The sequence below is a fragment of the Sphaerodactylus townsendi genome, linkage group LG04 (assembly GCF_021028975.2).
Source record: "Sphaerodactylus townsendi isolate TG3544 linkage group LG04, MPM_Stown_v2.3, whole genome shotgun sequence".
Taxonomy (NCBI): domain Eukaryota; kingdom Metazoa; phylum Chordata; class Lepidosauria; order Squamata; family Sphaerodactylidae; genus Sphaerodactylus; species Sphaerodactylus townsendi.
In genome coordinates, this window is record NC_059428.1 from 50,450,560 (window position 1) to 50,477,250 (window position 26,691).

The 26,691-nt window shown below is 42.3% G+C and overlaps 2 protein-coding genes across 4 annotated transcripts in view; both read left to right on the forward strand.

The window, feature by feature from the left end:
* Nucleotides 1–3,722, forward strand: part of PTGFRN (prostaglandin F2 receptor inhibitor) — a 131,736-nt gene extending 128,014 nt beyond the window's left edge. For all 3 annotated transcript variants that reach the window (XM_048493955.1, XM_048493953.1, XM_048493954.1), the window contains one exon: nucleotides 420–3,722. In XM_048493955.1, the coding sequence (XP_048349912.1) occupies nucleotides 420–586 (167 nt within the window). In that variant the 3' untranslated portion in view covers nucleotides 587–3,722. The remainder of the gene's footprint in view (nucleotides 1–419) is intronic.
* A 22,821-nt stretch (nucleotides 3,723–26,543) lies between these two features.
* CD101 (CD101 molecule) overlaps nucleotides 26,544–26,691 on the forward strand; it is a 37,092-nt gene continuing 36,944 nt past the window's right edge. Inside the window, exon 1 of the mRNA XM_048494056.1 lies at nucleotides 26,544–26,625. Within this exon, the coding sequence (XP_048350013.1) occupies nucleotides 26,580–26,625 (46 nt within the window). The 5' untranslated portion in view covers nucleotides 26,544–26,579. The remainder of the gene's footprint in view (nucleotides 26,626–26,691) is intronic.

Sequence of the window (26,691 nt, forward strand, 5' to 3'; positions counted from 1 at the left end):
TTTTTCTTGAGTTCAACCTAGCTTCGTCGGTTCACCTCACCATCGTGATGGATTCGAAAATTTAATGGCAGAACGGAGCAGAGCAGGATGAACCTACGTCGAACTCAGCAGATGTGGGGAGCACTTGGGTTGAACATAGGTCGAACTTGAGTTCGCATGGTGAGTGGGAAAACGCCCCAGGTGGTCTGTATTAGCTGGATATCAGTTTTAATCCCAGGATATCTCCAGCGACTACTTGGAAATTGGCAACCCTAATTGCAGATATTCCCAGTACACGTGCTTGTAATATCTGAAAGGGACTAATACGTAAATAACATGTTTTACAAAGAGAATGTTTCTAATCTGCACATAATCAGTAAAAAAATGTTCACCCTAACTACTACTATTCTTTTTTCCCTCTCCCTCATCTATACTCTCAGTTCTGAATGCTTTCAAATTTCCACTGCTGATTGGCATCGGCCTGGCCACACTCATTGGACTCTTATCCTGCCTGATTGGCTACTGCAGTTCCCGCTGGTGTTGCAAGAAGGACGTTCAAGAAACCAGGAGAGAGAGACGCCGGCTGATGTCTATGGAGATGGACTAAGCATAATGACGAGAGGTGGATGCATTCATTTAGGGAAGGATTTTTGGCAGGCCTGAGCCTGCTCTGCAGCTTGAGTGTGTTGCATCAAAATGCCCCAGTAACAAAATTGTCTGGTCTCGTCCTGGACTTAGGAGCTGCTCCTTTTCTACCCGTTTCACGTTGAGAGCGCACGCCATGTTTGTCAGCCTTCAGCTCGTCTTCCAATAGCACTTATGTGGGGATCTTCCTTTCAGGTTAACTGTTCACAGTGTTCTTCTACCAGACTTTTAGGCAAGATTCACTACCAGGATTTGCTTTTGAGATCTCTTTTTACTGTTGGTGCAACGGTGGTTTTGGAAGATGGAATGGGAAGGGCTTCTGTGTATCTCCTAGCTGTAATCTCTAGAGAAAGCAATCAATGCTTCAGTGCCCTGGGCATAATTTATGGGTTAAAATCCCCTTTTACTGGTGGGAGTTCATTCCAAGTTAGCCCTGGGATGATTGCTTGGTTTTTTAAATGGTGCTTGTTTAGCAGCCTTGAAGGCTATTTCTTCCAATATCCAACAGCACTACAATCCTCTTTTTGCAGTGTCCCATTTCACTGTACCTTATATAGTGCCCAGCATTGTTATTCCAGTTAGAGGTGTTTGAGTCTCTTTGCCCTAATTATTCCAACCATCTGCTGTCAGATTTTCCACTTCTGCTTACTGTGCTAATGAATTTTGTGTAACGGCCACTTTATATCTAGGATGGAGTATGCTAAAGATTCTTACATGCATCATAGGACCATGTAACTAAAGGACCTAGAAAATCTAGAACTGAGCATGAATCCTCCTGTTCTAAACAGTTTGATTGGGGAGGAGGTGAGTCACATGAGCAAGGTGTATCATCACAGGGACCCCGTAGGTCAACGAACAGGTGACTAGATACACAGCAAGCTATCAAATGATTTGCACACACCATTGACATTGAAATCACCAAATGGAGTTTAATGCTGGAGCAATGGGTCAGCAATCCACAGTTGTTACTCAGGGTAAGGAAGGGAATGGATTCGTATAGGAAAGAATGCCCTCTTCCTAGATGTTTCTTCATGTATGCCACAGTACAACATTGCAGTATGTTCATTGCCTACTGCCTAGGACTGGCAGTTACTTACCATGGGGCTCCTTGCTGTTCCAGTAGAGAGACCAAGATCTTGTTTTCCTCATACTTTACAGTCCATAATCTCCAAGCAGCCCCTGTGATTTAACTGTGATTTAAGGCAGCGCCTTCCAGCACAACCAGTATTTATAAGCAATAAGTCAACATGTAGACATTTTACACACAATATTTGGCATAAGATCATGTGATTCGAGTCAGTGACTGAAAATTTGAGAAGAAAGCAGGTAACCATTTTTTCCTTACTTTGTGAAATTGAAGAGTAAATTTCAGATGATTTTTGTTATCCAGTGGGCTTAAAACCTATATTTCTTTGGGGATATGCAACTGAGGGTCCTGAAATAGCACTGACCTTGACAGCAGGTCAAAACTCTCTGGAAACCTGAAAAACTTGTAAATTGCACAGAGTCAGTATGGTTGGAGTTATACAGAAGGAACAGTATTGGTTGGCTGACAGCAGTAGACCAATTTGGTAGGCTTCCCCATTACAAGCTGTCTTGATTTGCCCCAATCTGCTTATACTGTTCATTTGATATCTCACCCATCTGGGTAAATCACATGTCTTAACATTTTATATGATGAACTAATATGTTAGGGCAGTGGTTCCCAACCATTTTTCAGTTGTGTACTCTATGGCAACCCATTTTCCTAAAATTGTACCCTCATATTAGCAAACCCATTACGTAATTTTTTTCACATAACCCCCAAATGCTCTGGCATGTCCTCCTGGAGGTCCACATACCCCAGGTTGGGAACCATTGCTTTAGGGGCTTTTACTACATTGTCAGACCAAATTTTTTAGGAAGTAGAGAAAAAACAATGATCTGAAGCACAAACTGCCCTATATTGCATGTTTTCATGCCCTGTGACTTTCTGTTCTTAAATGTTTTAAGAAGAAACAGAAACACAGTTTAAATGCAATAATTGAGTTCTGAAGTCCTACTTCACTCAAAAGTGATTGTCTTGTGGAATTCACTGCCACATGATGTATTTGAATAGCTGGCCACTAGCTTTAGTCGGCTTTAAAAGCGAATCATGAAGGAATCAATGACTTGGAGCCACAATGACTTAATGGAACTCTGCATCTTCTAATCCAAGGCAATAACCATCTAAATATCAGTTCTGAGGACCACAGGAAGGGAAGGCTTTGGCCCTCGTGCTCTCGTCACTGAGCCTTTCAGAGGCATCTGGTTGGCCACTGTGTGAAAAGGGTTGCTGGACTAGGTAAACCATTGGTTTGATCCAGCATGGCTGCTGTGGTGTTGAAAAAGGCTTAAGTTCCCTCACGTAGCTGTTGCGCACTGACATTGTCTCTCTATGGAAGGAAACTCAGGGTTATTTTGGTTCAGGGATTCCTTGCCTTTCATAGCAGGGCTCCTGTTTGTCATGTTGTAGCCTGCCCCTCCTTGACCATCGGAAAAGTCACTTTGCTTGTAGAGAGAATTACTTGGCGAATACATTACATAGATGTTCCCTCTGATTTGAGGCGATTCTGCCGGCCTTGTACTAAACTGTACCTTAAGTAGTAACACTCCAGCAGTCTCCAATTGTGCCAATTTTATACTGTCCTCCTTTTTAACAGTAGAACTTCTGTCTTCAGACAATTTTTCTCTGTTTGGTCTTAACTTACTCTGGTGTGTCTTCAGAGAGAAAGTTACATGGGATTCAGTTATGTGGTCAGCAATATTTTCAGATTTGCAATCATGGAATCAAGAGTCAAGAGTTCTAAGGGCTTCCAACGATTCTAGTATGTCTCTTTTCGTGGTTCCAGCTCACAGTTGGCAATTCATGGCACTTGGGACATGAGTCGGGTATGTTTTTAAAGAGAACTTGCTTGAAGGATGGGAAGCATTTTTGTTTTTCAGAGAGGGATTTTAGGTACTATTCTGGAAGTGTTTAAAGAAATACGTTCAGCACGGCTCTGGAATGTAGAAATTGGGACAATTACAATGAAGTGTAATGTGTTTTTTACATTGAAAATAAATTGTCTTTTTGTAAATCATTTTGTGTGGCCATTATTTTGAACTATGGGTGGTATATGAACTGCAGTTTTCAATTGCTGTGTCTTGGCTTAACTGTCAGTGGGTGCAATTGAAGTAGCTCTATAGCTGTTTGATGCTGCCACTGATTATATAAGCAACAGTTTGCTGAGCATGTATTGTAGTATTCTAATCATGGCATACTTTCCTGGCTTCTAGGACTTTGCATGTGCGTACAGTCTTTACACAGGATGAAGGAGGACTTGCTTAGTAGTCCTGCTGTTTTAAGTCAAGAGACTTTGCACACACACTTCATTGCAACCCCAATGTCTATGCCACTTCTCAATATCACCCCTTCTCTGTTTTCTGGTAACAAGGTATATTGGAGGGCAGGACTCCTGACCTATAAAAGCCATATAGAAAAGTGAAATTTGCTATGGAGTCAGTTTATACTAACAACCACAAAAATACTTATAGAGCCTCAAGGAGTAAAGTATCGGAGGTTTCTCACTGCTGGAAGACCTGGCACCCTCTTTTATACAGAGCCTGTAAATAGAAGCCAGAGTTATGTCTTATTTCACCTAAGAGCAGCCGAGCCACTAGGAGGCCAAGGTAGCCTACCATGCAGGGATGGCCAGCATAGGAGGCACTTACAAAAAGTTTTGGGGGTATTTGCCTAATCAGTTTCAAGGTGTCCAATTAATTTAAAGCTAATTGAGAACCAGCCAATGTTAACCAGGCTTGCCACAACCAGGTGAATATGGGGGATATTCCCTTTGAAGCTTAATTTAACTTAATATGCTAAAAAAAATACTGTCCAGCTGTTGTTCCTTTATAAAATTAGAGTCTAAACTTGCAGAGTTTCACTTCAAAGGTACAGATGGGCCATTAAGACAAAAATGTTTTTGCAAGGGAAGCATTTGACAGACATCTCAAGTAATTTCTAGACAAAAGACAAGGTGATAATTGCTTTTTAAGATCCATATTTCTTAGAGTTAACACTTAAATAGGCAGATTGAGAAAACCAGGGGTTGTGTACATGATTTGTTATCTCTTCAAGCTGGGTTGTAAGTGCATTGAGTGTACTGGGAGAAATAGCTCAAAAATTAGCATCTTCAGTACAGATATGTTCAGCCTGTGTGGTGCTGACATTTTCAGAAACCACACCGACAACCTGCATTCTCCCTTAGCCTTGTTGGTGACACTGAAAGGCTGCGTAAATTACTACGATGTATGAGCCCTATGTTTGAGAAAGCTGTATTACATCTATTGTCTTTCCTACAGCCATCCCTTTCCTTGGGAAAAGCTCCTGGATAGAGAAATATGGTATGCCCTTGAAATAGGTCCTGGTAACCTCATGAAGTTGTGTGTGCTTTACTTTTAAACTTTGGCCACACAGGTTTAAAATATTCACTTTAATGATAGGTAGAATGGCCCCAAATATGGAATAACTTGGAGCCTCATATAGGGACTGGTCTTTGTCTTGTTGAGGAAATAGTCATAGGTTATCCATTTATTTATTTATTCAATTTATATCCTGCCATATCCCCACAGGGCTCAGGGTGGGTCACAACATAAAAAGATTATACAAGCCTTAAAACATTTAAAAATGTAAATAACAGTATAATATTGAAAACGATGGCATTTCAATGTCAGGCCAGATGATAAAAATAGATTGCAGTAGATAATAGAAGTGGAAATCCTCTCCATCCCCCGCCCTGCCGCCCCTCCAGAGGCCGAAAGGAGATGAGTTGAGATAGCTCAACTCAACGGATTACCTCAGATAGCTTAATTCAACCAAATACTTCAGAAATTGGCTCTTTTCTCTTATTTTCATCCATTAGATTCTGCAATATGATACCCAGGGGCTCCTAGCATATAGTTCCCTTTAGGAACTTTAGAGGCTGGTTAGTAATTTGACTTCATGCACCTTGCTACTGTGAAAGAATACATATTTTCAATGTTTTATTCTTCAAAGTCTCTCCGCTTCTGTGAGTTTCTAATACATGTAAATGTACAGCGTGGGGTGGGTGCTTCAGCTGAGTGGAAAAATATCTGCCGTGCATGCAGAAAGTACCAGGTTCAGTCTCCAACATCTCCAGTTAAAAGGATCTGATGGCAGGTGATGTGAAAGACCTCACAGAGCTGCTGTAAATGATTTTGATAAGCCTGTGCTTTGACTCAATATAAAGTAGCTTTGTGTGTGTGAGAGAGAGAGGGAGACTGCACTTGAAGATGCGACCAAGTGAAATCCCATGCCCAAAGTTGAGAAAGATGACGTTGAGAAAAAGTTGAGAAAAATGAAGATGAACACAAACATCTATCTTTTTCATTTTCTAGTAACATCTGAATCATTTGTTTTGAACGAAACCCAGACTGTGAGTTGACTGAGATCCCCTGAGCTATGATGCACAATCCAATCCACAGTGGCAAGCCCTACTTTATTTTAGTAGGGTTTTGTACTTTATCAGCCAGTTTATACTTCTCAATCTGAATTTCAGCAGCGAACAACTTCTGTATTTTATCGCTCTTTGAGTCGTCACCACCATTTCAGACAAACAGAAATGTGGAAAAGTGGAGACATTATTTTAAAAAACTTCCATGCAAAGCTTTTCTGAAACTAATCGACCTTGTGAAATGGAAACTGTTGTGTGGATAGTGCCTTCAAAGCAAGAACCATTTCAAAGCAGCAGTGAGGGAAGAAGCTGGTTTGTGGGGTTCCATGAACTGTCTAAAACAAAGACATTGCTTCTGGGTGCTGTGTAGTGAATAGCAATAGCTGAAATAAGGTTAGCGACAGAACAAATTGATGCATATAGGTTTCTTTCTTGATTATTGCACATTAAGGGATGCCTTATGTGTGTGCTATTGCTGAAGGGGATCTCTGTCTTGCAGATTTGCCCCAAATATTTCTCAGTGGAATCAGCTTAAATATACACCTGCAGAATGGCCACCTGCTGTGTGTGTGTAAGACAGATCACAGCATATTAAGTATGTGTGCTAGGGCTGTTCATCTTTGTTTTTGCAGTTCTTGAAGCTGCTTTGCCATGTAACACAGCATCTCTATCAGTCTTGCCAGATCAGTGCATAGTGCAGAATTTCTTTACGGTGCATCCTCATTTTGTTCTAAAAGGCCTTTGTGATGCCTTTTTGTTTCAGTGTTTCCACTCCTAATGCTTAAGGGTCACAGTTTCTGCACATTCTCAGACAGTCTCAGATGGTGAGGGCAAATGTAGCAGGGTCTCCAAGGATGACCACAGTGAGCAGGGAGGTTCATATGGAAGAAGGTGATCCTTAAGGTATGTTGGTCCCAGGTCATTCAGGACTTTAAAGGTCAATACAAGGACCTTGAATTGAGCCCAGCAGTGAATTAGAAACCAGCAGTGAATTAGAAACCAGTGTAAGTAGAACAAGACTGGAGTGACGTGGTCCATATGACCCACTCCAGTCAATCTGTATTACAAGATGCCTTCTCCGAGACTTCTGTGTAAGCTCAATAATCATGGAAAAACAGAACAAAAGTTTGTTAACAGATTGGTTATGGGTTAATAAGAACTAGAGAGTGGAAATAAATGTATAGTTTCTGCTGTTAAGGATGTGACCCCTGGAAACTCCCACTTCTCTGCTGTGTAGGGACAATTTTTGTTTAATTCTAAATAATCTGGACATGGCAGGTAACAGTAAGGTAGAAAAGTTTGCAGATGATACCCAGGTGTTCAGGATGGTGAAAACAAGAATGGATTGTAAGGAGCTCCAAAATAACTTCTTCAATGAGCAACAAAATGAAATTCAACATAAGGGCATAGTGTAATGTGTGCTGGAGCAAAAAGTCCTAATTTCACATATACACTGGTAGGATCTGAATTAGCCATATCCAACCAAGAAAAAAGACCTTGAGGCTGAAGGGAATATCTTTCTGCAAACATTGACTTGATTTGTAGCAGCATTTTTTTTTTTAAAAAAAGACCAATTTCATGCTAGGGATCATCAGGAAAAAGAATGAGAATAAAACTCCACTATAATAATGCCTTTATACAAGGATGGCCCCATCTGGAATACCATGAAGCTCTGGTTGCTGCATCTCAAAAGGATATTGAAGAGAACAGGCAAGGGCTAGAAAAACTACCCCAGGTTTTGACAACTTACCATTGAACAGGGAAGGCAAAGTTATCTGGAGCTCTTCAGTTTAGAAAATAGGTGATTCAGACATGACAAAAAAGACATCTCCAAAATTATGCATGGCATAGCGAGAGAGGACAATGAAATTTTTCTCATACTAGTACACAGGGACAACCTGTGGAATTGACCGGCCATAAGGTTGTCAAGAGAAAGTACTGATTTGCACCGCTGGGACTTCACCCGTGGAACTTGCTGCCCAAAGGCTTGGTGACAGCCCCTGACTGGGATGAATTTTACAAGGGGATGGAATGGATTTATGGTATAAGCAATGATAGCTAAATGGGGCCACTGGGTTCAGAAATGTGAATGTTAAAGAGCAGTCAGAGATGAGGGCTCTTCCTTGTGGCCACTGTAGGAAACAGGGAGCTGGATGAAATGAGCCACTGATTTGATGTAACATAGCTATTCCTAGATGGAGGGGAAGGTGGCATGATGTATCCCGGTCTCATCAAATCTCAGAAGCTAAGCAGAGTCATTACTTGGAAGGAAGACCACCGAGGAGATTCTGCAGAGGAAGGTAATGGCAAACGTCCTTTGCTTCTCATTTGCCTTTGAAGCACTTTCCTAGGGTTGCTATGTTGGTGCAATTCAGTGGCACTTTACACACACACTAATTCCTCTGTTATGCCCTGCTCCTATAAGACAAAACCATATTTCTCTGAAATCCTAGGCAATTGTTTCCACGTTGTTTGTGATGACTGAATTTTGGAATACCACAATACCATTGTGTGATTTTTTTGTGCTTTAAATGTGAAATAATTGGTGACTGTATACAGGGTGTTAAATTCTCTTAAATGTAAACATTTAATGTTTTTTTTTGTTTCCGAAAACCTTTTGCTTCTAGAACTCTTGTAATGGAATCACCGCTTCTGTCAATCTAATTAGTTTTGAACTGCTCTGTCTCCAGAACTGAGAGACCTAAATAAGCTGCTTAATATTAAAAGCCAGCTTATTTCTCTTCTTAATGCTTTTAGAGCAAAAACTGGAATAATTGTTTAAACAATATTCTGCTGGCACTCCATTCCAACTTCTTTCATGACAAATGTTAAAAGAATATAAACCATTAATGATTTTTCTGAAAGTTTGAAGAAGTGTGAGCAGTTACTGATGACCATCTGGAAGATGAACATTTAAAAGATGATTTCTTAATAAGATGCTAATGCAGCTTTAAATCCTAGCACAGGCCAGAGATATCCATGTTATGCAACAGATTCTAATACCATCCTGACATCTACTTAGGTTAGTCCAGCAATGAAAAAAAGTGAGGCAGTAATTTCTCTCTCTCTCTCTCTCTCTCTCTCTCTCTCTCTCTCTCTCTCTCAGCTTTGCCATAAAAGGGACAGTTTATTGTGGTCAGTGCACAGGCTCGTCACAAATAGTTTGTTGAGTCTCCTCGAATTCTGAGGCTTTCCCCTTGTGCTACTTCACACAAGGGCGGGAGAGGAGTGCCTAATTTCCTGGAAACCACTGGTGGAGAAGTAGTGAGTTCCAGCTTCTGGCAGAGAGCTCACATTGGAACTGGAGAGGGGGATGGGTGACTGCACAGATAACCATTCAAAGGTTAGTTACGGTTGAGTGCAACCAAGTTTTTATGGCCACTGTGCAAGTCCCACATGGGAGAATAGCAAGCTGACTTATGCGTGGGGGACCTGTTTATGTTGATAACAATTGGTAATGAAACCACCGCCAGTCCTACTGCTACTATCATCGACACTCCTGTGTTAAGCTAACCATTTACTTAGTGAAGTGAAAAAGTAATAAAGGTGCCTTAATAATCTAGAACAGTATAAACATACAAAACCTTCCACCATACAAAAAATCCACAAAACATGTATGAATCAAACAATTCCCTTAATAACAGCCTTGATTGCAATGATAGTTGCATTATTATTTCTGTGTTATTTTTTATAAGTTGTTGCTGTACCTTTCTTCACAGTTTTTTACACTCTAGATGAGGTAATTAGCTTCCTTCCTTCAAGATGTTACATTCAGTTGCTTATGCAGAGAAATATACACAAATGTATAGGTGACACAATATTTAGTTTGTCTTTCTATTAGTTTGGAAGACTTTCACTTTACCCTCGGGTAAGTATTCCAAAACAGTTTCTTATTACACTGATTTCAAGACAATCTCTCCACTATATTTTTCTATTAAATGAGAACTGTAACATAAAAGAAGAAGAAGAAGAAGATATATCTGGCCCATATGTTGCTTCAAAGAGAAGGACTTGCAGCTATCCCTCAGAAAGTCGATTTCCTCTCTCTTGCTCTCAGAATACCACGACTCTCATAAGCTTCACTCTGATCAGAACTTCCCTCAAAATCTCTTCACACAGCCTTTAGAACTCTGCTTTTCGCTCCCAGCCAATCACAAGCTCCTTATGCGCTGTAGTCTACCTGCAGTAAATAAGGCTAGGTATTGGAATTCATCCCAACCTACAATATCAGAGAAAGTATGCACCAAAGTCTGTGTGTGCTGAAACTGACGCTGGATGAGTTTTGCAGTATGAGTATACAAGGCAAGAGAAATGCTTGCATGGTTGGGCTAAGCTAAGTGATAACATTAATTTTCTGTTGGACATGCTAATATGTGAAATAGTTCCTCCATAAAATCAGGGGTGCTTAGGACAGATGCTTGTTCTGTAATGAGAATTCACCTGCATATGGAATGCAACTCTCTGCTCAGACTTATGGCCAATTTACACTAGATGTGACCAATATTTCTATTATATTTTTGCCATGATATAGTACCATAAAATACAAAGAGCTGCATTTCTATAAAACACCATGTTGTACAACACCTGGTTGTACGCTAGGGAGCATTAATAGTTGCCATGTGCCCCATATATAAAGGGGCAAGACTTCACCTTATGTATCATGGTGCATCCTGAGACGCACCAGTGTAAACACAACAGACATATCTGCAGTGTATTACCCTAGCTAAGAGAATGGATATAAGTGGCAGGTTATGAAATCTGGCCAGAATTGAGTGTACCTGCTTGTGCTTTCCATGATCATGAAATGACATCTAGTGAGCCATTCATTGTCTCATTTGCTTGTTCTGTTTTCATATTTTATGAGCTGTCTTCTGCAAACTTCCCACTTGTTTAATAAGGAAGACAATGCCAATTAAAGCTCTTTCAGGAAGACTCTATAGTAATAACTGTGGTTGTGCTCTTGCTGCAGTTTCCTAGTAGTACTTATATCTGTCCATTCCTATAATATTAAAAAGTCTCATAGTTTATGCTTTCATTTCCTCAGGGCCTGTAAAATGGAAATTTTTGCCAGGCCTGTGGTTGAGGTAGCAACAGTTACATCATAGCTGACCTCCATATCTCTAATCCTATCTTTATTTTTCATATTTATTTACTTCACAGGCTATAAATCTAAAAAAGTGGTTTTTTAAAAAATTGCAATATATTTACACTGACCATTTGGGTTAATCATATTTAGAGATGCCTGGTTCAAAGCCAGAAATTTCAATATTCTTTGCCATGTTGAAATATATGCTTTCTCGCTAGAGGGTTTCCTCCCATAATTGGGCATTTTTAACTAATGTAGACTGGTTTCAGTCTTCTGTATGTCCTACGACAGTGGCTTATGCACCATGTTTGCATTGCATGTTTGAGCACATGCAATTGCCTTCTACAAAGTCAACCACTGGTCAATATTGTTTATTCTGACAGGCAGTGACTCAAGGTTTCAGAGGTCTTTCACACCATCTACTTACTGGTCCTTTTTACTGGGGGTGCCAAGGATTGAACATGGGACCTTCTGCATGCCAGGCAGATTGCTATACTGCTGAGCTGCTTCCCAACTCAAGGGTCTTCTCCAAGATGGAGGCACTTGATCTGCAGGAGTAATGAAGGTGCAAAATTATCCAGGAACATTGCATCTCATGGCTTTAAAGAGGAAGGATTTCTATTTCAGCTGTTTCCAATAGGAAAGCAGTGTTTACAATAATGGTAAGGACAGCAAATGTAGGCATTGAAGCTGGACCTTGCAGAACCATTGACTGCTTTGTTTAATGATGGATTGATTGAACTGAGTTGTTGCTTCCGTTGTTAAGACTGTTCAAACTGCTTCAATCTTGCTACACTAGACAGTTAAATAAACAGGTCCTTGAAGAAAGCTTTGGCTTGATTTCCCCAAGTGCCTGGGTTACACAGGGGGCAGCTCACTGACTGAAACTGCCTGATCCACTGTAATTCTGTGTGAAGAAACAAAAGCTGAGCAGCTTTGCACTATAGCTAAGCAGTGCCTTTTCAAGTCAAGGTCCAGAAAGGCTAGAAAATGCTTCCACTAGTAGATGAATACTAAGTAGTACCCCCTTTTTTCAGCACTGGCTCCACGAGTTATATAATCTCATGTTTTAAAAGAAACACAACCCCTCTTGATTGAAAGGGGAGTGAAAAAAAGAATATGAGTTCAGAGGCTTGTTTTGAAGTTAAAGAACCCCCTTCAAATCAGAGCCTTGTGGCTTAATAGTTGCAGTACGACCAGTGAGGCTCAGGTTCAAAGTCTCTCTCTGCCATGAAGGTCACTGGAAAAGTATGGGCCAGTCACACATTCTCCATCTAACATACCTTAGGATGCTGCTGTAGCCATCCTGCCTGCGGGCTTTTTAGAGGCAGATGGTTGGCCACTCTGTGAACAGAATGCTGGACTTGGGCCTTTTCCACACACTTCATTTACCCAGTATTGGTTTCCACTGTTTACCACAAAGTTAATCTGCACTCACTCCTTGAAATGTTTCATGGCCAGAGTATTTTTTCTGATTTTATTTTTTGCTTATTCGTTGAAACAATACTCTGCTGGTGCATTACTTCATTGCTTTACTTGTTGAAATGTTTTGTTGCTTCGTTGATGTGACAAAAAAGGTTTTTTTTTAAAAAAAACATACTAGGAAATGAAGAGGCAAGAGGGAAAGAAACGAGATCAAGAACAGGAAAAAGTAGCAGGTTAGACTTCGAGTGAGGAAATGAAGAGGCAAGGGGGAATGGAGCAAGGCAAGGGACACAAAAAAGAGGTGGGCCAGGCTCTGAGGGGGCACAGGGAAACCGTGAGGGAAAATGATGACTCAGCTTTTTGTCAGGAAATGTAAAACATTCCAAGTATGACCATACAGCAAGGTAAGATGTCTCAGAAATGTTTCCCGGGGGGGGGGGGGGGATGTTGTAAAAGGTGTTTTAGAAATGATGAATTTAAAAGTAAATGAAACATTTTTGGCACTAGTGGGGATAATTGGAGGACATTTTATTATTGGTCTGGAAATGTTCTAAATGGCTTATGTGGAAAAGGCCTTGATGGTCCTTTGGTCTGATCCAGCATGGCTCTTCTTATGTCCTTACATATTTCATAGGATGGCTCTGAGGAACAAAGGAGGAGAGAATTAAGATTGCTCCCCACTCCGCCATGATGTATTGCATCTACAGGCTTAGATTAGCCTTCAGTATAACGAGCTTTAGTCTCCTCTACACATGTTTAGGACAAGCCTCACTTCGTTCTTGTGGTTGACATATCTAACGTGTGGATTAGTGTCTTCCATCAGTAAGTGTTCTTTCACAGTTGGAAGCAATAAAAATACATATTGTTGAAGCAACCAGAATCTCTTGGGTGGGCTGTGGGGTAGGATTGGTGGATGAACTGAAACAGGATAGATAGATTACAACCATGAGCTAACTGGCGGTACAGCAACATAAGAATACAAATGCTCCCAATGTTTTGAGGAGGATGGAACTGTCTGGGGAAAAAGTCACAGAAAGGTCTGCTCATGCAGCTTCAGTTGCAACCCAGCAGTTGGACTGTACCTGCAAGGCAACTTGGAATGTTGCACAAGAAAGAGGGCAACAAATGGGGGGGGGATCTCACAGAATTTAACTATAGTTGATTGTGAACTGCCAGGTGAGTCTTCCTCCCCCCTTTAGGATCCAGGTAGGCCTGATGGGAGATTCTTCTTCCTCTTCTGAATGGCAGAATGTCCAGATTGCACTCCTTGTATCAGTATGGTGAATATGCATGTTTGGGTACTGACACTTGGACGTGTTGTTATCATTCTCAGACAAGAGAAACTGGAAAATGTTAGGGTTTTGATAACACAAAAAGGTATCCGAGTATTTGAATAACTCTTTGAGCCAATAAAATTATTTGAATGTTCTGTGTTTCTGTCAGGATTATGTCAGGACATGGCTTGGGAAAGTGGCCATGCCTCTTGGCTATCTTAGATGCTTACCTTCTTTCATGGCTGCATAGTAATCCTATTTATTGTTGAAGGCTTTCACGGCCAGAATCACTGGGGTGTTGTGTGGTTTCCGGACTGTATGGCCATGTTCTAGTACAGGGGACTGCAACCTGCTGCTCTCCAGATGTTCATGGACTACAATTCCCATCAGCCCCCTGCCAGCAAGGCCAATTGGCCATACTGGCAGGGGCTGATGGGATTTGTAGCCCATGAACATCTGGAGAGCCGCAGGTTGCAGACCCCTGTTCTAGTAGCATTTTCTCCTGAAGTTTTGCCTTCATCTGTGGCTGGCATCTTCAGAGGATCATCTGAAGATGCCAGCCACAGATGCAGGTGAAATGTCAGGAGAAAATGTTACTGGAACTCAGCCATACAGCTCGGAAACCACACAACACCCCAGTAAGCCTATTTGAATGTTCTTTCCTCATGGAATTGCAAACAACTTCTTTGGAGGAACAGTACCAAGCACTGTGATGGAAACCCACACGATCGGCTATATCTACCTAACTTTCTGGATGAAAACCACAGGAATCTTCCCTGACTTTCTCACTGGCTCTTTCTTGCTTACTCCTCCTCAGTCTTTCACCAAAGATGCTTGTTGTGTAGCTGACAGGACCCACGTTGACAAATACCACTCATTGCATACTAGGGTAGTAGATCCCCCTAACCAACTTGTCTTTGTTTCACTGCTAGGGATCCACTAGAGTTCAGAAGCACCCTAAAGAACAGTAAAAATTTTCATAGTGTAGACTATCATGCGTCAAAGGTCACCTCATCAGATATAGTTCTGGTATCTGACCAAGTGAACCTTGGCTCACAAAAGTTTATGCCTAGGAAAATTGTGTTGGTCTTAAAGGTGCTACAGGACTTGAATTTTTCCGCTCAAAATGTGAATACCCGAAGAAGGGAGTTCTGGAGTCTTTGCTCCATACAATTGTAAAACAAATTCTACAAACCTCAATTTCAATTTTACCTGATTGTTTTCCATTTTAGGAACTGCTTAAAAGATTTATCCAACTTTAATCCATTTTTAAAAAGAATTATCCATGTGAGCCATATATATCAGTGATAATTTTAAATTAGTGCAGCCTGTTACTGTATTTCTACTGTGTTCTTATAACCTAATGCTGACCCTCTCAGTCTGCTGCAAATTACTTGAATGCATCATTTCATTTCCTAGGTTCTCCTATCATTCCCATAGTAATTTTCTCATTGAGTCTATTTCTTCTTCTAAATTGGCTTTGAAGAAGATAGGTTGATTGGCCAATTGCAGAAGGTTTACATCAAAAACTTGTGAAGCCTTAAAATTCTGTAGTTCATGGCCACAATACTGACAAGAGCTTGAGAAATACTGAGCAAGCATTTATACCCCTAGAGGGCGATAGAGTAACGCTTGTAATATATCACTTGTCATTGTTGTGGGGAGCCGCTTATAAGAAGCTAGAACTCAAATAATCAATGTTGGACAGATCAAATGTAACCCTTGGGGGAAACTCTGTAAGTTTTCTCCCCACAGTTTGTGGAGCTGACCGATATCTCATGTTTGTCCTCACATCTAGCCTGACAGGATGCACAAGAGACAAGGGCCTTAGTAACGGCTTTAAAAAGGGAATTTCAGATGCTGTCGCTTTGTTACTTGCCTTCAACACTTGCCAGTTTTTCTTCTTCTATGCCACTGTTTAGAGGTATAGGTTTTCTTCATCCTCACATTAAACCAGGATATACAAACCTCTCTGACAGAAAATAGCGAGGTCTCTGAGATCAGCTTTCAACCTGTCCTTTGTAAAACATTGTTACTTTGCAACTTCAGTTTTCCTCAGTATTTTCTTTCAGAAAAGAGATTTAGCAAGGGCATTTCAATAGATAAGTTAAAGTCCATGATTCATGTTCTTCAAAATCATGATACAGCCCATGATTTACTGCCAAAAGGAGCTTATGCCGAGGATAATTACGCTTGCTTTTTGTTTAAACTGCACATTCTCATCTTCACGAATAACTAAAATGACATGTAAATAATGTTTGCTGTCATAGAGCTCTACAAAATGTCTACGAGTTTGCTCCGTGTAGTTAGCTACTATTTTGCTTCTAACCTCACTAAATTGTAAACTAAATTTCACAATGTTTCAGAAGCTGACAGTGAAGAGAAATTTCTCTTCATGAGAAAATCTTATTGTTGGGAAATATGCCATGAATCCTGTGTAATGAAAAAATATATATTGATGGGCTTGGGCCACAATCAGCCCTTGATTTCATTTATGTTTTTTATATGGGACACTTTTGGTTCAAATAAGATTTACATGTTCTAAATTGGGTATTAATGAAAGAGTTGTGCCAAGGTACTGGTTAACATGTCAATTTTTCCTAGGTACCTTTTTCATTAGGAGTAAGAAAGGGTTTCAGAATTATGCTTTGGCCCATTTCTGTGTGGAAATTTAAAAGATGGAAGCTTTAAAATCACATGCTTCTGGTGACATGCCCATGAAAGCTTCTGTTACAATAAATCTGTCAGTCTTCAAAATTTCTCAAGACTCTTTGCTGTTCACAACATGGCTACCTCTTCTAGTGTTTGAAATTTATAAATAATAATATAGGACCTGAAACAGGGAATCCAACATAAGGACAACACATTCTTCCAGCCTGCAGCAACTCTTATGGAAGTAATATGACACTACCTTGCTTTTCTCTTAAACAGCACAGATGAATTTAGACTGCTATAGAAAATTGGCAAAAGGTCTGGTCTTGTTCTTTTGTCGGTATATGCATTGATGTCACTATTAACTTGGAAGAAAGCATACCCTCAGATCAGAATTTTTTTTAAAAAAATAAGATTTTTCTGTAAACCAGGATTTTTTCCCCAGAACCCTATACAATAGCTATGATTACTCCCATTGTACAGATTTAATTAGCCCACCTTTGACTATTAGTACATTGTTGAATATATTACTAAATGTTTTCTTTTAAAAAATAATCTCACAGTTCATCATAAACAAACTGATCACATCTTACTTGAACTTAGAAATCTTAATGATTAAGAAAACGGTGACGGGGGGGTGGGGGTGGGGGGAGGGAGAGATAAATACAAATGAGAGAAATTCCAGCAGGCACCAAAGAAAGGAGTCTGCAACTGTGAGTCAGAGCATCCCAGAAAGGGACACTTGAAAGTAAAGTGATAGCTAAGATTTAACATTTTCACAATGAAGCTTTAGAAATGGCTGTAAACATCATGAGGCTCATAACAGCACTTCAGTAATACTAAAGATATAAATATGTCTTTGGGTAGTACAATCATCAGCAGAGGAAACTGTCATTTGTACTTGTCCCTAAAGCACCATACAAATATATGATTCTGCCATGCAAGTTTATTAGTTGTGCTTTTTCCCCATTGCAAATGCAGAAGAATTCCATTACACATCCCAGCAGTTAAATCATCTATTAAGATTGGCTGCCAGATGATAAGTCACTTGGGCAAGGGAGCCTTGGAACAGTATGGACAAGGATAACGTTATTTCACTTCTGGGACAGAATTTGGAATTCACACACTGGTCTTCGAAAGCCTTTTTGGTCAAGGGATTGGGAAGCTAAGGAATGGTTGAAGTTGACACGAGGCCAGAGTGTGGGTCAGTCAGAGTGGTATTTCACACTAGTGATAGATGGGCTGTCTGAGATCCAAACAACATCAACTGAGAAAGTGTGATGCAGAGCCAAATCTAGATCCTGGCAACATTAGTTATCAACTGATCCACAAGGCTTAGGCCAGCAAAGGTCCAAGCACCTTCTCTCCTAGAATGGAACATTAGCTTACAAAAATATTAGTAATCTATCTATATAAAAAGCTAACAGTGTTTTTGTTGATGACAGTATACCTCAGTAACTGCTGGGCCAATTCCTCTGAAAATTCCCAGCCACTATAGCCATCCAAACGAGAGTGTTTTTAGAGGTTCACATACCTGAAATTTCACACCTGGCCCAGGTAAAACGCCTTTTTCCTGGCGCTCCCTGGTGAAGGACATGCAGCTGCCTGTGTGTAACTGTCACCTTTAGAATGTTCGTGCTGCTTAGAATGTTCACTCAGACGGCCAGATATGAGCAGTGGAAACAGTACATAGGCAGTAACTCGAGTGGAAGTGAAACACATACACACACATACACACGAGGGAGAGGGAAGGGAGGGAGAAGAAGAAGAAGAAGAAGAAGAAGAAGAAGAAGAATAGTAGTAGTAGTAGTAGTAGTAGTAGTAGTAGTAGTAGTAGTAGTAGTAGTAGTTTGGATTTATATCCCCCTTTCTCTCCTGCAGGAGACTCAAAGGGGCTTACAATCTCCTTGCCCTTCCCCCCTCACAACAAACACCCTGTGAGGTAGGTGGGGCTGAGAGAGCTCCGAGAAGGTGTGACTAGCCCAAGGTCACCCAGCTGGCATGTGTGGGAGTGTACAGGCTAATCTGAATTCCCCAGATAAGCCTCCACAGCTCAGGTGGCAGAGCTGGGAATCAAACCCGGTTCCTCCAGATTAGATACACGAGCTCTTAACCTCCTACTCCACTGCCACTGAGAGGGAGGGGTGGCATCAGAGGTGGGATCCAGCAGGTTCTCACAGTTTCCCGAGAGTAGATTTCTAATTATTTGTGTGTGCCAAGAGGGGGTTACTAATTGGTGATTTTGCCATGTGATTTTTGCCTTAGTTATGCCCCTCCTCTCAGAAGTAGCGCCCAGAACTTGAAGCAGTCTAGCAGGAGGTGCACCGACGTGCATGGCAGCCTGCGCCTGCGTGCATTCGTTTCCCACCCAAGGACCGGTGCAGCGGCTGCATCCTTGCCACAGCCCCGCCCAGGAATGCCCCGCCCCTGGAATACCCGGCCACACCCCCGTCATGCCCCGCCCAGCTCCATTGGCGCTACACCACAGTTTGAATCCCACAACCATGGGAACCTGTTACTAAAATTTTTGGATCCCACCACTGGGTGGCATGCAAGGGAAGAGAGGGAGGGAGAGGAAAGGGACGGAGGGGGAGGCATGCAAGGGAAGAGAAGTGAGAGAGGGGAGACAGTGAGGGGTGCATGCAAGGGAGGGGAGGCAGGGGGCCCAGCATCTTGATATGACCCACCCACCCTAGCGGAGGAAAAGGGAATGGAAGGAGGAGTGGCATGCAAGGAAAGAGAAATGAGGGAGGGAAGAGAGTGAGGGGTGGCATGCAAGGGAGGGGAGGCAGGGGGCCCAGCATCTTGATATGTCCCACCCACCCTAGCGGAGGGAAAGGGAAGGGAGGGGGGAGGGGTGGCATGCAAGGGAAGAGAAGTGAGGGAGGGGAGAGAGTGAGGGGTGACATGCAAGGGATGGGAGGGAGGGGCCAGGCACCCTAGATTCCCTGAATACTGTGGTTAAACTTAAGAAAACCAGGCACGCATTACTCAGGAGTAAGCTCAATACAGCAACCGTGACATACTTTGAATGGCTGCGTCGCGCCCCTCAGAGGGTTTCCTCAGAAGCAACACCCATTGCCACCAACCAAACTTACTCCCAGGTTAAGGATCATGACCAGCCAGCCTAGATGTGTGGGAGGGATGCCTTTCCCTCTCCCCCCCCCCCCCCCGGAAGGAATGCGGCCACACACATCACTGACATCGCACAGTATCAGGCTATGTGTTTCATGAGCACATACTGCTGGCCTCTGCAATAGATTTGCTGCTACTGTTCCTTTCCCATTTCACCACAATAAGCCACAGCAACGCGTGGCCAGGCCACGCTAGTGTGTTATGAAAAGTTCTTCCAAATTAACCCCTTCTCATCCTACAGTTGACACTAGGACAATGGGTCAAAACCAGAACAGGGAAGATGTTAAGTCTGTGACAAAAAGAAGAAAGCTGAGCACAGAATGACTACTTGACTATAAGATCATGGAGCATTTGGGTTAATAAGCATCTGAAATACAGTGACATAAAGAAGAATATATGAATCAGAATGGAGACGATCAAAAGCTACAGATTTTGGTTGGAACGATCCAACCAAATAAGGAACGATGAGGAACGATCAACTGCAGTTCTAGCCAAACAACTCAGCAGAAAGCATTTTCAAGACTGGCCATGGTTGTGGTCTGCAATATTTCTGAAGAAAACCAGATGTTTATTGGAGGATTCCTTACTAAAGCATCACTGCAGCCTAAAGATAGCATTGTCACTTACTGCAACCAACCTGGCTAGCAACTTTTGAACAAACAAAATGCACTGAATCCACATCAAGACGTCTGTGCATATCCCCAGGCTTCTTCAAGGCATGTATAGAGATAAATTTGTTGTGCCATGACTATAGCCTTGCAGGTGCTTACCAATCCATGGTGCTCCAGACTCAAGGCTGATTCTAAATTCTATGTTCTATTTGCAAGAGAAGGAGGGAAGGGAATGTGCAGTAATGTGTCTTGGATTCAAACATCCCATTGCCCCACTGAATATATTTAGTTTGAGGGTATAAGTGTGACCAGTAACTAGGAACTAGGGGGGGAGGGGGAACTGTCACCATAAGAGTGCTGTATGCTATATCTGCCCATTAAACTAATGAGAGAGCAGCATTTGACTCCCAGGGAATTATAATATGACTGACCGGAATTACAATTCCAACCCTGCAACCACAGCTTAAAAATGCAGGTGATGCTACAGCTATAATACCTTTTCTCACTCGTTGAAAATCTTGAGTGAGCACAAGAAGGAAGGAAATAGGTTTGTGTCGGCCTTTGTTCATTAAGCTTTTTTGGAGGATGGAGTGGGGTTAGACTGGGAAGCTCTCTGGCTGTGCATTGCAGTTCCACTGTTCCTTCAGCAACTGAAAATCCCAAAAGCTTATTCAAGTGAGACACCAGTTGAGAAGTTTATAAGGCATGGTCATAAAAGTTAATTGAATCAGAATCCTATTTCAGGAGTATGGACTCTAATGAGATAATAGATACTGCGAGCAAGGCTCTCTGACTTTCCATTAACACTCCTTGCATTGTGAAAGAAGTCTGTATGAATGGGGAATAATTGTTTTCAGAAGCAGAGGAAGAAGAAAAAATGGAGAGCTTCCTGGAAATCGTTCATTGATCAGTCCCCAAAATCTAGTTAGAGCCTACTCTGAAGGACTGGATGCATTTGCATATGATAGCAAATGGTCCTAAATTCACCCAGCATGAAAATGCCAAAGCAAGAGAAGAGGGCTGCACAAACACCAGCACAAAATGGGCAGGCAAGGGACAGGAAATCATTAAATCACTTATGGATAGAAATATGTCTCTTCTGTCAGTTGTACATGCAATTAATTTCAAAAAGGATTTTTGTTATTAATCGGGTATTTGCTGTTTTCAGCTATGCTGTACGTAGGGATGCCAGCCTCCAGATGGGACCTGTGGATCCTACAGAATTTCAGCTCTTCTCCACACTATAGAGCTCCATTCCCCTGGAAAAAAATGGATGCTTACAATGGTGGATTCTATGGCACTTTAATCCCAGCAGCTATTGTCCAGTGGTGGTGGTAGAAAATGACATCACATCTCAGCTGATTGATAGTGACCCTGTGGGGTTTTCAAGGCAAGAGACTCTCCAAGGCGGTTTGCCATTGCCTTCCTCTGCATGGGCTAAGAGAATTCTGATGGAGCTGTGACTGGCCAAGTAGTGACGTAGGTATAGATTTTTATGGGGTGGGTTTGGGGGGTGGGGCTCAGGGGGTGCAACCAAGCCCCCACCCACCCCTGAGGCGTGGCCCCATCTCCCCAAGCCTCACCCCACCTCAGCTCTTATAAAAGTAGTTCTCCGAGGCCATGAATGGCAGTCTCTTCTTTCCTGCCTTGCCCCCACCCCCCAGCCAGAAGTCGGCAGTCCCTTCTGCCCTCTCCTCTGGGGAAGCCAGAAGAGACTGCCATCCTGGCCTCAGAGAGCTGCTTTTATAAGCACTGAGGTCGGGGGGTGGGGCTTGGGAGGCATGGCCATGCCCCCAGGGGTGGATGGATAGGTGTCCCCACTCTTGAGCCCTGGGTATGATCCTGGAGTCTTCCCTTTCTATGGAGGCCCAGGTCACACATAAGGCCAAATTGGACTTTTCCCATCTTTGCCAGGTCAGTTGGCCTCCTATCTGTCCCGTTCTGACCTTGTGATGGTCACCTCCAGGCTGAATTACTGTAACTCACTCTATGCTGACCTGCTGTTGAAACTGCTCCAGAACCTGCAACCAGTCCAGAATGCAGCAGTGAGATTGCTCACTGGGACCCCAGTGAAGGAGCACACAAGACCTCTGCTCTACCAGCTGCACTGGTTACCAGTTGAATTCCAGATCATTGTCAAGGTTCTGATGTTATCCTTTAAGGCCTTGAGCAGTCTGGGACTGTCATATTGTCCGGACTGCATCTCCCCATACTGCCCATGGAGGACCCTTTGGTCCTCTGAAAGCAATCTCTTGGTGGTCCCCGGCCCCAAGTATATTCGGCTTGCTTCCAGTAGAGCCAGGGCCTTGGTGGCATTCACTATCAGGTGACGTTAGGGCTCTGCAGGATATCAACCTGAGATGTTTTGCTGAGTCTACAACTGAAGCCACTATGGACTATACTGTGCCACAATGTCCCCCAAGATTGTATACCTTCCTCTCCTGCCCATATAAGATATTATAAAACTTGGGCGTTTGCCATATGGGCAATGAGCTTGAATTTTAAATCACTATCTGGAAAAATTTGTATATGCTAGAATGTTTTAATTGTTAAAGTATTTAATTCATCAGTTTTATGACTGTGACTGCAACTATGCGCGTTAGCTGCCCTGAACCCAGCCTAGGTCAGGGAGGACAGGGTATTAAATCAAATCAAATAAATAAAATAAAATAAAGAAGGAAATGAGAAGAAGCTGATACATCTCTTTGCCAGGTAGTGAAGTGAAAGGCATTCATGTGTTTTGTCTTTAGTATGGTGAGATATAATGTAGGGGAGAAAATTAGAGATCCATTTCTTGCTAAAAAGGCATACCATCCACTGTTTTTAGCTGCTAAAGTATTTGATAGAGTATCTTGGATACTCTATGGGGGGTATATCCTTGTTCAGGGAGGAAAAAATATGAGGCATGCTCTCCAGATAAGTGCTACTGCAGCCATCAAGTTTAGTGTCCCGGCTTGAGCTGCCAGTCAGAGGTATCAGGTTACAGCAGGGAGTTGAGTCCAGTTGGAGAGTCAGATTTCAGCATCAAAAGTCCCATCCGAGGGTCAGAATGCACAGAATCAACAAGCCAGAGGAAGCATTGCAACAGTCACGTGCTTTGCAGCATCCAGGCCTGTATATTTTGTGAACCTGCTTGATATAGGGTCTTCCAGCATGTTAGACTTCATCCTGTGAAGGCTCTGCTTCCCCCGGCTGCAGAAGGTGCTTTCTCTGACCTAGCAGGAACGCACTTCTCCATTTAACTTGCAATAGCTCCCTCCGTCTCTTCCTTTGTTGACATGTGGGCTCAGGTGAGCTACGGTAGATGCTTGAGTCTTGGCAGCTGGAGCAGGACTGGATTCCCAAGCTGCTTCTGCAGACACTTCTGCAGTCTGCCTGTTGTTCACTCTGTAGAGCTTGCAGGGGCCCTGGCTGCTCTAAGCCCAGTCCTTGTTGGTTCCCAACCTGGCCTGGGCTTACTGGGCTCCACTCATCCCTTGAGGATTCATCACTCCCCAGGGGATGGCCCACAATATTCAGCTATGAGTGAGAAAGCAGGAGAGTGTAGACTGGGACTGCTGGGGGGGATGATCTAGAAGGCATTTGGGAAAGTCTTGAAAAGCTGGGCAAGATGCTTGCAGGCATGAGAATGTTTCAAGCTGGAATTCCAAATAGCTTAAATTCTCAGAGGGTGAATTGCTCCAGTGAAGTCTCAGTGTTCGTCAGCCCCAGCAAAATTAAACCAAAGTCCCATGTCACTTTAAAGTAACAAAATTTATTCCAGCAGGTGAGCTCTGGCTCAGGAAAGCTTATCTATATGAGACCACTGGACTTCAGTTAAATTTTTCTGAAGTTTAAAGTTCCACTTTTCATATCACATTGAGGCAGATGTGAAAGCTGACGTTTTGCAAGAGCCATTGGAAGGGAACGGACTGCAAATCCCCCACCCCTTCTTCTTCTTTTTAGTTCTCTCACACATTCACTGCTTAGGCTAAGTTTCTCCTTATAGAGCTATCAATTCCCATTCAAAAATTTGGTGTTCCTGTTATGCGTCAAACACAAGTATGAATCTTCACATAGCTCGTGTTTCGAACTTCAGAGAACATTTACATTTCAATCACATAATGAAGGTGTAGTTTTTTTCAAAATTATATATGGTCTTTGCTGTGAGCAGAGTAGTCTAAGGAGACAATGTGAGTAAAGGAAATCAGCTTTGGGGTTTCTTTGCACTTTTCTGTCATAAATACCCACACCAGACTCAATCTTATCTCTTCCAAATTCTCTAATATACAATGTGCTGCATCATATTGGGGCTGGATCCTGTGACTCACATGGATGCAGATCTTTCTTCACCTTCCCCAAACAACCCAAGTGACCTGTGAAAAGGCACTCAGGGGACCATTGAGGACAAAAAGCTTCTAGGAGGGAGTTGGTGGAAAGAGTCCTCTTTCCCTGCAGGACTCTTGGTGATGCAAGATGCTAGTGAAAGGAGGAAGTGGGACCACTTTTGTTCAATATTTCCTCTACCACACACACACCCACACACATGCACACACAAACACACACATACACTGCAGGACCTTGTGGTTCTCATTCCGGGGGTGTCGCAGCCATGCCTTCTATGGAGATCACAGGTTACTTATGGGCAGGAGAGACAAGGCTCATTTAATGTGATCCAGGCTATTTGTCCATCTACTCTGAATAAGAGGCTACTGTTTGGACAGAATATGGAGAAACAGAATGGTTTCCAATTGGCAAAGGTGCTAGACAAGGATGTATTTTATCTTCCTTTCTCTTCAATCTGTATGCAGAGCATATCATAAGGAAAGCTGGATCAGATTTAGACAAAGGTGAAGTGAAAATTGAGGGGAGGAACATTAACAATTTCCGATATGCCGATAATACTACATTACTGGCAGAAAATAGTGAAGACTTGAAATGACTGCAGCTGAAAGTTAAAGAAGAATGTGCCAAAGCAGGACTACATCCAAACATCAAGAAGGCTAAATTAATGACTACTGGAGAATTACTCAACTTTAAGGTGGACAATGAGGAAACTGAAATTTTTGAAGACTTTCTATTCCTCGGAGGCTGCAACCAAGAAATCATAGGGAGCCTGAGACTGGGCAGGGCAGCAATTAAGGTGCTAGAAAAGATTCTTAAGTGTCAGGACGTGTCACTGTCAACCAAGATCAAGTTAATTCATGCCATAGTATTCCCTGTTAGTATGTATGGATGTGAAAGCTGGACAATGAAAAAAGCTGACAGGAAGAGAGAAGATTCCTTTGAAATGAGTGTGGGAAGAGAATGTTATAGATACTGGGGGCCACAATACTCATTCCACACCCACCCACCCACAAATAAGTGCATTCTAGATCAAATCAAGTCTAAACTGTCCTTAGAAGCTAAAATGTCTAAATTGAGGCTAATGTAATTTATTCACATTATGATAAGACAAAGGTAACTGTAAACAACAATAATGCTAGGAAAAGTTGAAGGCAGCAGCAAAAGAGGAAAATCTGGCACGAAGTGGATTGACTGTATAAAGGAAGATATGGCCCTCAGTTTGCAGGACCTGAATAAGCGTTGCCATGAATTGGAAGCAACTTGACAGCACTTAACATATAACACACAGCCTATTTAATCTAGATGTCATATTCGATTGCATGGGATTGTTCTGTCAAGGGAAGTGCTTTTTTCTGCTGGGAATGGCTTCCTTTGGTACGAGATGGCGTTCTCAGGATCTTTCTGTTCAGGGGAGTCCTCCTTCCACCAGAGGAAAGTGCAGTCTATCAGCAGCATCTAAGCCTCTAGCCATGACTTTCTTTTCCTAGTAGTTTCTTGCAAACACCAAGCAATCAGGGATTTACCATCCTTCAATAAGTGACAGTAAACTAAATGGAACTTCCACTTCCAGTGGCAGTCTATCTCTGATCCAAATTGGGGGACAAACACTGGGGGACAAATAACAAGGGGAGGCCATCATTTTCACACCCTGCCTTGCACTGTTCCAGAGCCAGCTGACTGGCTGCTGTTGGAAACAGCGCTGGATGAGCTGGCCCTCAGGCTGTTCAATGTTGTAGTGGTCAAATCAGAATATACAAAGCAGGTGCAAAATGAGTTTCCAAAGTGTACTATGTGATGTTTTGCATGTTTCTGAGAACTGTGCTTTATTCATAATCTCTTTCCTGTGCAACAAATAAACCCCAGGAAGTGACAGACAACTTCCCTTCCCCACAGCTACTTAAGGTAGGTTTGTGGCTGTCAGTGAGAGACTGTTGGTATTGTTGCAGAAGAAGAAAGTTTGTTTCCATGATTAATGGGGCTCATTCAGGGTCTGACAGCTGTGCTCTTCCTCCTTTTTGGTGAGTCCTGTTAAATGTGTTCAAGGCGTCTAAGACCTGCTACAGTACTGAGTAAGGCCATGGGCT